Source organism: Theobroma cacao, chromosome 10 (genome assembly GCF_053813885.1).
Source record: "Theobroma cacao isolate CCN51 chromosome 10, ASM5381388v1, whole genome shotgun sequence".
NCBI lineage: Eukaryota > Viridiplantae > Streptophyta > Magnoliopsida > Malvales > Malvaceae > Theobroma > Theobroma cacao.
The window spans coordinates 4,327,030-4,337,119 of record NC_142648.1 but is presented as its reverse complement, the minus strand read 5'-3'; the positions used below and the strand labels follow the sequence as shown (position 1 = coordinate 4,337,119).

The 10,090-nt window shown below is 36.4% G+C and overlaps 1 protein-coding gene across 1 annotated transcript; it reads left to right on the top strand.

Annotated features, from left to right (window-relative positions):
* Positions 1–4,077: 4,077 nt before the first annotated feature.
* LOC18586414 (E3 ubiquitin-protein ligase WAV3) lies at positions 4,078–9,386 on the top strand. The gene is made up of 2 exons (XM_007009802.3): positions 4,078–4,627; positions 7,057–9,386. The coding sequence occupies exons 1-2, from the start codon at positions 4,385–4,387 to the stop codon at positions 8,983–8,985; spliced, it is 2,172 nt and encodes a 723-aa protein (XP_007009864.3). The 5' UTR covers positions 4,078–4,384; the 3' UTR covers positions 8,986–9,386.
* Positions 9,387–10,090: the final 704 nt, after the last annotated feature.

Below are 10,090 nucleotides of genomic sequence, written 5' to 3'. Positions count from 1 at the left end.
GTTGATGATCATATGCATGTGACATCATCATTAAGGATTGCCTCAGGCCTGTTTATGATACATCTTATTATATTTCATTTTAAAGAGTTTAAGAATAAAAATTGATTCACTAAACACTATACTGTGAACTTAATCATGTTTAATTTGCTAATCCAAAAAGAGATTATCGATAATCGATCATCGATGTCCCTCGGGGATTGTAATAGCAGTATAATATGGTATTGGTTTAAGTTATTTAATAAGTGTATTTATAGAGTCAATGTTTTGGAAGTGCAAGACAGTCCATACTCCATACTTCTTAAAATCACTACCCTAGTGGGGGGCACCATGAGAGGGGGAATTCCTTTGTAATTGAGATTTTTTTTTCCTTCTTTTTTGTTATTAAAAGAGAGGTCTCAGCTTTCTAGTTGACTTGCCCCAGAAAGTCTGGCAAATTTAGAGGGTGGTAAAAGGAGGGGGGGAATCCTATCCCTTCCCACAAAGGGGTTTTTAATGAAGGATTCTTTTGTTAATGGATCTCCACTCATTGCAAGGAGCCTCTCATCAATTTCTCTCTCTCTCTCTCTCTTTTCTTAGTAGTTGTGTGAGGCATGTGTGCTCTCAAAAAGAGGGGTGAAATTAAAACAAGTCACTGTCTTGGTTCCTTGTTGATGTTCTTTAGTGGGGGAGAGGAATAACTTTTTGCCATTCTAAAAAGATAGGGCATTTTTCCTTTTAAAAGGTTGTCTTTTGAAGGGTGTAAAAGTAAGTGGGAATAGGGAACTCCACTCAATGCCCTTACCATATCATGTTACTCCTTTTCTTTTAAATCTCATGTACATAGTTTATGTCAATGAGGTGGGAAATTATAATTAAGATAAATATAGCTTCATACTAGTATATGGATATAAATTTGATCCATTAATTTATGGATATATTTTTATTATGATTTATTGAATTTAGAGTTGACATTAAAAAAAAAAAAAACAAACCCATTTGCTCATTTCTCACAGTTACATGTGGAGATGAATGTTTTGAAGATTCTCACTACTATTATTCTTAGATGCCCATTGAAATGAAGAAAAATTCTTCCACCACAAAAGGATCTTCCTATTAAATTTCAAAGTAAAAATGCGATTCTCAATTTAATAGACCAAGAGAGATATGGTACAGTATTAGGACTTTTTTTTTTCTTTTTTATTAGATTTTTTTTTCCAAGGAGAGAACAAGAATTCACATATTTATGCTTATACTATTCTGAAAATGAAGGGTGGGTTGGCCCCAACTTCAACTCATATTGACTTGTATTGGTGACCTAAGAATGATTTTAATGATCCTCTTAGGAGACATATGCTCTAGAATCCTTTTCTTTTCTTCCCAAATCTTCTCCTACCATCAATATAGTGAATTAACTCTGTCATGCACATAATAATCCCTTTTATTTTGCTAATTTTTTTTTCTTTTATCGTGTTTTCCATTGAAATTTCATAATAAGCCAAGTCATATCACAATGTCAATGAGCACAAGATTTTGAACACTTCCTTATTTAGGTTATCAATAGTAATGCATGGAAGACTAATACAAATATGAACACCAATGACTTAGTCAAGTCAATACATCTAAAAGGAAAATTAAACATGAAATATTCTAAATTTCACGCTCCAAATCGAGGAGTGATTCAAGCAAAAAAAATTCAAAAATATCGAGAAATATTCATCAAAATCAAAAGTTATTACATAAATTTTGCATAAATTTCAAAATTCAAAGGCAATGTTGAAATTTTCTATGTGTGCCAAAAAATTTGACCATTGAATACCAAATTTTGAGGAGGTTGGGGGGGGGGCGGGGGGGGTTCATGGACCAAGAATTTGTAAGGAACAATAACAACAAGGTTAGCAAGATCCACAACAGCTTTTAAAAATAAAAAAATAATTTTCAAAAGGGAAAATTGAGAGGATAGATATCATTGGGTTTCCAAAAGAAAGTTTAAAGAAATGAAAATCATGCTTATCAAGAGCAATTATAATAAGTTGAACACATCATTTTAAGGTGGAAAAGTTCTAGTATATCTTTATGGTGGGCAATGGGACCTAGGAAAGTTCAACTTTTTTTTTTATTTAATTCAATGGCCTTAGCTAGCTACCACAAATCAATGTCATTATTTGGCAATTTAATTAGGGAACTTTGTCGGACAAGAATTCTATTAAAATCTTCCTCTTTCACCTATAAGATTATGCAGAAAATTAATGCAGGCTAGTATATGCAGCTTCCCATTAGAAAATGAAGGTGCCACAAACTGGTCCCATTAGGAGAAGAAAATGGACAAGTAATTACATAAATTCCATACGGAAGGGTTCAAAGAAAATAACAATTAATTTAATTAATAACAATATGAATTTTTTATTTTTAATAAAATTCTTTCAGTTATTACTAAATTTTTAAAAAAATGTGGCGGAAACCCAAAAAAAAAAAGAAAATAAAAAAGAGTCGTGGGAAATCTAAGCCATGTGAAGAGAATCTAATTAGAATGGTCAACAGGGTTGACATGGGAAGAAGCCAGCAAAGCTACAGTGATGATGTGCACGTGTGGCATAATTTTTCATCATGTCATGTGGAAATAGTGCATGCAACATTCAACATCATTGCCAAAATCCCGCCAATTTTTTTGAGTATTTGACTCTATGCCCCCATTGCCCAACAACACCCATCATTCATGGGCACTTCCATGGGGACCCACTCCTCTCACCACCATTCATCAAAACTCACTCATGGATGCATGCATGCATGCATGTCCATGTACCCCATTTGGCATCATCAACCTCCATCTAGAAACAAGCACAGTATCTTTGAATAAACCTAAAACATAGTCCATTAACAAAAATAAAAATTATTTAATTAGGTCAAAGGAGGGGGCGGAATTGTTGGTAGGGATTAGACAAGCCGCCATTGGAGGTTAGCCTGCAGCAATGACTTCCATATAGTAAAGCAACAAAGAGAATGGCATCAAGTATGAAATTTCAAGCCAAAGAGACAGTGGTATATGGCAACAATACACTGATACTATAAAGAAATGAATGATGCAATGTCTCACCCATTTGGTAAAGTTCCAAAGAGACTGACAAAAGTTTGATAGCTATCAACAAAAACCAAGAGAAACTCAATGTCAATTTTTTAAATTTGAGCATCAAAATACTCAAGACTTGGGGTTTTTGTTCAACAAAATTTGGAAAAATCAAAACAATACTTGAAAATGTCACCAAACTAGTTGTTAAATTATGTTTTTCAATTCAATTTTTGTTCTTAAAATTGTTCACTAATAGGAATCTCACAAACTTTTTAGCAAAGGATTCTGAAGTAAATTTTCTAGTCTAGGAGCATAATAGTTATAAACTTTTTAAAGTCCAATTGTTTTAAGTCAATGATTCTGATTTTCTTCAGCAAATGGTAGAAAGACACTTAGAATTACAGAACCCCTTTAAAGAGGGAACTTTCAGGCTCTTCCCCTTGCCAAAGGGCTATTAGGTAATACCCAATTTGCCATTGCAGAACCAGACACTAATGAAGTTGGTAGCATAAAGATAAATGTTCCAAGATACAAACTTTCCTCGCTAAATTTAATTACTAATAATATTAAAAGTAGTTTAAAAATTAATTTTTTCGTGTAATGCATTGAGAAAATCAATAGGCAGTGATGAAGATTTTCCAATAAATTAATACTAAAACAAATCAAAAGGTTTTATAATTATATACAGTATTTTGACAGCAGTAGCAGTTTGTGATATGGTAATTGTTTAATGAAGCATTATTCAAAAAGCAGCAGCAAAATCTGTGCTCTCCCCTATTCAACCAAAACGTGCTTTTATTAATGGCCTTCCTTTTGCCTCTCCCCAAGTCCCAACACCAATACCTCCACCCAACAAAGGTCAAACAATTCTCAAATCTCAATAAATCCCATAACTCAACTCAAACCTCAACTCTGCCTTTCAGACCTTTCTTCTTTCTCTTAATGGCTGCCAACAACACCAACAAGAAGGCTAGCAATCCTCCCCTTCTTAAAAACCAGCCATTTCTCCTTGCTGTGACTTGGTCCCTTTGACATTTTAGCCTACAGAAAACTACAGCTTCATCAGTCTTCTTTTCATTTATATATACAAAGTTTAAACAAAAACAAAAACCCCCATTAAACCTCTCTCTCTTTCTTTTCTTTATATTTTTCTCTTGGTTTTCGTGTTCTATTTCTACTTTTCTTAAAGACCCATTTTTTCTTTTTCTTTCTTTCTTTCTTTCCCATTCCAAAGAAAAACTCTGAGAGGGAGCAACTTGACGTAAGAATCAACTTCAAGATCCATTAGTTAACTTTGGGTTTTTGTTTTTAAGTTCAAAAGACTTGTTTTTTTTGGTCAAAATGGGTAGTAAATGGAGAAAAGCAAAGTTGGCTTTAGGCTTGAATCTTTGTGCTTATTTGCCCAGAACTTTAGATGATGATTATTCTGCACCTCCTTCTAGTGAAAGATTATCTGATGCTGCTTTGTTATCTCCTTCAAACTGGGAAAGTATGGCTTCTTCTAGGCCAATGACTCCTGTGCCTTCTTCTCATGGTTTAAGGTTGTCTAAAAGTTTGTCTAGAAGGGCTAGCAAATCATCCAAGGTTTGGTTCTCTCCTTTCTTAAAGTTCTTAGCTTTTTTTCTTTTAAACATTCCTTCTTTTTTTATGTCTTTGAGCTATTTGAGCTATGCTTTGTCTTTGGTTGTAAAGGAATTAAACCTTTGGTAATTATTTTTTTTTTTTGGATGGTTTCTAGTTGTGTTGTTTTCGATTGGTTAGAAAATGGGGGAGAAAAACAGAAAGCGAAAGAATTTTTTTGTATCAGACTGTGTTTTGATTCGGTTTTGCATTTTTGCTGTTTGTGTATATTTGATGATTTTCTGTTTGATTGCTTGCTATAAGTTTCTTTTCTGTATATTGATGGGGTTAGTCTTGTGTGCTTGAGGGCTTTTGGTCATTTTAGGCTATGCCGTGTTTGTTGCAAAGAGAATAAGGGGGAAAGGAGAGAAATGAAGTTTTGGGGTTCTAGGCTTTCAATTTTATGGTTTATGAATTTGAGGGGGTACAGTAGTATCTGTTTCGTTACTGAGGAAGTAACATGGGTGGTAAAGAAAAGGTAATCTAGTTTTAGGTATTTGGTCTTGTGTTTATTTGAGAAAATGGAAAGCTAAAGGCAGCTAGCTAGGTTGCCGTCGATGGTATGTGTTTGTAATTGCTATTAGTATTATTTTCTAGGCTTGTGATTTCAGTTATTGATGCTGATATTTTCCAGCTTCTGTATGTTGGTTATTAAGAAAGCACAAGGAAAAAATGGGAGCATCATTTTTTCTGTCCTTATTCGGATAATGAAGATCTATACTTGGATATGCTTTATTACTCAAATGATTGCTGTATTGGATTGGAGACTTTCTGTTTATTGATTGCCAGAAGAAAATCTATTGGTTGCTTTTCCAGAACCAATTATATTTAGAACTTAGTTTGTGTATTTTCCCTTTGAAAGCTGTAGAGATGGAGGCTTTGAAATTTCTCAATGTTTTTTTCATACTGTTTTCCTGTTTTCGTTTTGTACGCCTGCTCTGTCAATAATGGCCTTGTCTTTGTTTCTATCCGATGATGAAATTGAATGAAATTTATTAATCTTTTCTTTCTTGGTTGGCGGATGTGTTTTTCTGTTTATCCAGCTATAGCATCTTTTTCCTTCTTATGTGTTTAGGAAAATGTCTAATTCAATAATTAAGGTTGGACTGTGGTCTAATCATTCTGGTTTTATTTTATCATTTACGTACGATTAAGTGGGTTTATTGACCTAAGTTGTTGAGCTTTGGGTTGTGGGGTTAACGCACAAGTCTCTTTCAGGACCATTTTAAGTTGCCTTACTAGTTAAAAAAGGGCTACAAGATTTACCTTTCCTTTTTCTCCTGCCCTTGTGAGGAAGTAAAGGAAGCAGCCCTGCTTGATGGCCTCATCTGCTGACTGTTAAAGTTGCAACCTTTCTCTAGCAGTTTAATTTCATCAAAGAAGTAAAAGAAAGGAAACAAAAAGAAATACCTAAAAGCATATTATGATTTCCTTTTCGTCATAAAATGGGGCTTTCAACATTTGTCCCCAGTTCTTCTAAAGCTCTGGTTCATCTGTATCAATGAACAGTTTGCTTGATTATTTCTCAAAAGTTACTCCTTTGATTCTTAGCTTTATTTCCCTGATACGCCCTTTATTTGTTGGATACCTAAAATTGACTTCTTTTTGAGCTTATTAGGCTGCTTAATTACTCCTCGTTTATTTGTCTCCCTTTTTTGGTGAAGCTACTTTTAGGTTTGGCCCAAAGTAAAAAATTCATTCACACCTAAACCTAAAATACCCAACAATTTTAATTATTCTTTTTGGCTGGCGAACTTTTTTTTTTTTTTTTGATGATTTCTTGCCTTTACTGTTTTTATTGAAAATGAACAAAAGAAAAGGTGTAACATAAAACACTAAGCACTGCAACCTTTTTGAACATATTTCCTTCCTATGCTAACCTAGTGAGCATAAAACTTGTGCCTCTTTACTTTTGAGTCACTTGGGATGCTCTTTACTGTTTGTAAAGTAGCACAGCCTAGGTGTTGGTGCTGCGTATATTTATCTACACAATATTTCCAACTGATATATTTGTAGGGCTTGTTCTTATATCCTTGTGATCAAATTGTTTTTGAGGCTTGTTCATGTACTAGAATGTGGGTCATTGGTCAAGCGCTAGAAATAAGTTTATGTTTATAGCTCTCCAATTATATCCTTCTCTAATTTTGATTGGACAAATTGTATTTAAATTTGCACAACTATCTAGTATCATTAACACTCTGTACTGTGCTCTTTTGGTTTGTCACTCACGGATTATGAAAATACAACACATAGCAACCAATGAAATGGGTTATGTTTGATACTATATGTGCTTTGTTTTTTTCTTCTGGTTGCTGAATGCATTCTAAAGGTTTTTTTTTTTGAATAAAATCCAGAGCAGTAGATGCTAATTTTGTTTCCAATATTTGTTTCAGCAAACATGTTCAATATGTTTGACGAAGATGAAGCAAGGAGGTGGTCATGCTATTTTCACTGCAGAATGCTCACATTCTTTCCACTTCCATTGTATTGCTTCCAATGTAAAGCATGGTAATCAAATTTGTCCAGTTTGTAGAGCAAAATGGAAAGAAATCCCCATGCAGAGCCCCTGTTTGGATCCTCCCCCAGGCAGGGCGACAATCGATCCAGTAGGTTGGCCTCGAAATGATGCTTTGATGACTGTAGTCCGCCGATTGCCTCCATCTCGTCGAGATTTAAGTCGACGACATGTTGTACCATTATTTCAGGCTCCTGAGCCAGGCATATTCAATGATGATGAATCCTTGGATCACCAACCTGTGATTGCTGAGAGTAAGAATTCATCAGATTGCTCGTCTCTCAGAACGATGGAGATCAAAACATACCCAGAGGTTTCAGCTGCTCCAAGGTCCAGTTCTTATGATAATTTCACCATTCTGGTTCATCTTAAAGCTGCTGGTGCAGTTGCAAGTCAAAATCCCAGCCGAAATCAGGCTAGCTTGCCACAACTTTCTCAAAATCCTCGTGCTTCAGTCGACCTAGTCACGGTGCTTGATATCAGTGGTAGCATGGCTGGCACCAAGCTTGCATTACTGAAACGGGCAATGGGGTTTGTAATACAAAACCTTGGGTGCAACGATAGACTTTCAGTTATTGCCTTCTCTTCAACAGCTCGCCGCCTCTTTCCCCTTCGTCGAATGTCTGACATAGGGCGGCAGCAGGCTCTTCAAGCTGTTAACTCTCTGGTTGCAAATGGTGGTACCAACATAGCTGAAGGCCTGAGAAAAGGTGCCAAGGTAATGGAAGACCGGAGAGAAAAGAATCCAGTTGCCAGCATAATACTTTTGTCCGATGGGCAGGATACATATACTGTCAATGGTGTTGGTGTAAACAAGTCTCAACCAAATTACCAGTTGCTTGTCCCTCTATCAATGCACGGTGGTGACAACACAGGTTTCCAAATTCCAGTGCATGCTTTTGGTTTTGGTGCAGATCATGATGCTTCATCAATGCACTCAATTTCAGAGATCTCTGGAGGGACTTTTTCTTTTATTGAAACTGAAGCTGTGATCCAGGATGCATTTGCACAATGCATCGGTGGACTTTTAAGTGTTGTGGTTCAAGAGCTGCAAGTGGGGGTGGAGTGCATGAATCCAAGTCTCTGCCTTGGCCCGCTTAAAGCAGGAAGTTATCCAAGCCGCGTGACATCTGATGGAAGAACTGGATTTATTGATGTTGGAGATCTCTATGCTGATGAAGAGAGGGATTTCTTGGTAGCAGTTAAAGTCCCAGCAGATTCTTCTGGATGCGACACATCGCTGCTAAAGGTGAAATGCATTTATAGGGATCCCTTAACTAAAGAAATGACAACTTTGGAGAGTGATGCAGTCAGGATTCAAAGACCTGAAATAGCTGGGCAGGAAGTAGTATCAATTGAAGTAGACAGGCAACGCAACAGGTTCCAAGCAGCAGAGGCAATGGCAGAGGCAAGAACCACAGCTGAGCAAGGAGATCTAGCACGTGCTGTTTCAATCCTTGAAATTTGTAGAAGGGTGTTGTCCGAGACTGTTTCAGCCAAATCTCATGACCGACTTTGCATTGCATTGGATGCTGAGCTGAAGGAGATGCAAGAGAGGATGGCAAGCAGGCATGTCTATGAGGCATCTGGGAGAGCATATATCCTTTCAGGACTGAGCTCACACTCATGGCAACGAGCTACAGCAAGAGGTGATTCCACTGATGGTTCAAGTCTGATTCAGGCTTATCAAACCCCATTAATGGTTGAGATGCTAACTCGATCTCAGGCAACCTTACTTGGTAGTCCATCAACTCAAAGGCTTGTCCAACCATTATGGTCACTTGCATCACAACCAAAGCCAAGGTAATATTCTGGAGGTTGTGGCAACCATCTTCAAATAGCTTTTCCAGAGCTTTTTCCCCTATATTTTGCAAAATTTTGTTTTGGGAGGCGATAAAGTGGAAGGATAACAGGGTCTTTCTGGCTATGATTTTTGTCTGTTTTACATGTGTAAATGAATAAGAAGTTGGGAAAAGGCAAAAGAATATATTTGGGAGTAGAAAAGAGGAGGGTAGGTAGGGTTCACACCATTTGTATTTTCGTTTGTGTTGTTGTTGGAGGTGTACATAAAGAGAAATGTCTTTTCTCTCTGGGAGAAACTGGGTATATGTTTGTAATTGTGGAAACGATTTGGGTGAGCACTTCAGCTGATATATAATTACCTGCTTCTATTCTTTTTATAAAGTTTTATATTAACTCTTTTGCTAATTCAGTACATTATCTCTCTCTCTCTCTCTCTCTCTCTCTCTCAGAGCAACCGCACACTATTAGCAAGTATTTTTATGATTAATGCAAGGATCCAAGGTTGTAGGAAGTTGATTCAGGCCTTGGCCCTTTGAACTGCGGTTTGGTGAATAAGATTTATGCCAAGTTATGATGTTTTCACCAAAGAATACAAGAACTGAACATGGTCTGAAACTGTTAACTCATCAGAATCTCACTTGGTCCAAGAGCACCTTTATTTTTTGTTGCATGTTTGCGGTTAAAATCAGAAGGTCCACCCGCTGCAGGACCTTACGGACCCTTGGAGTCATGGTAATGATGTGCTCATCATTACCTTTCACTTCTAACTTCTATTTTCTCTACTGTTGTGGTCTGTTCACCAGCTCTTGTCTTGTTATCTTCCTACCAAGACCCCCACCTCCCCTTTGACATCTTGGTTACATGTATGCATACGTAAGTTGAGGCCATATCCTAAACTAGTGCATCTTGCAAAGAATTCATGGAATGTAGATTAGGGTAAAATATACCCAAGCTTTTAAGGTATTGTTATAATTCAGTTTTAATTCCAATAGATTTCAAAAAAGATATCCCATCTTATAACACTAAACAGATTGCTTGATTCATTCATTTGTAGTCTTATCTTCATCATCGTCTTCATCCACTTTAAACCAAAACCCAGAAACAGAGAA

Coding starts and splice junctions, on each gene's coding strand:
- LOC18586414 (XM_007009802.3), top strand. CDS start 4,385: ATGGGTAGTAAATGGAGAAAAGCAAAGTTGGCTTTAGGCTTGAATCTT. Junction 4,628..7,056: donor GGGCTAGCAAATCATCCAAG/GTTTGGTTCTCT, acceptor TATTTGTTTCAG/CAAACATGTTCAATATGTTT.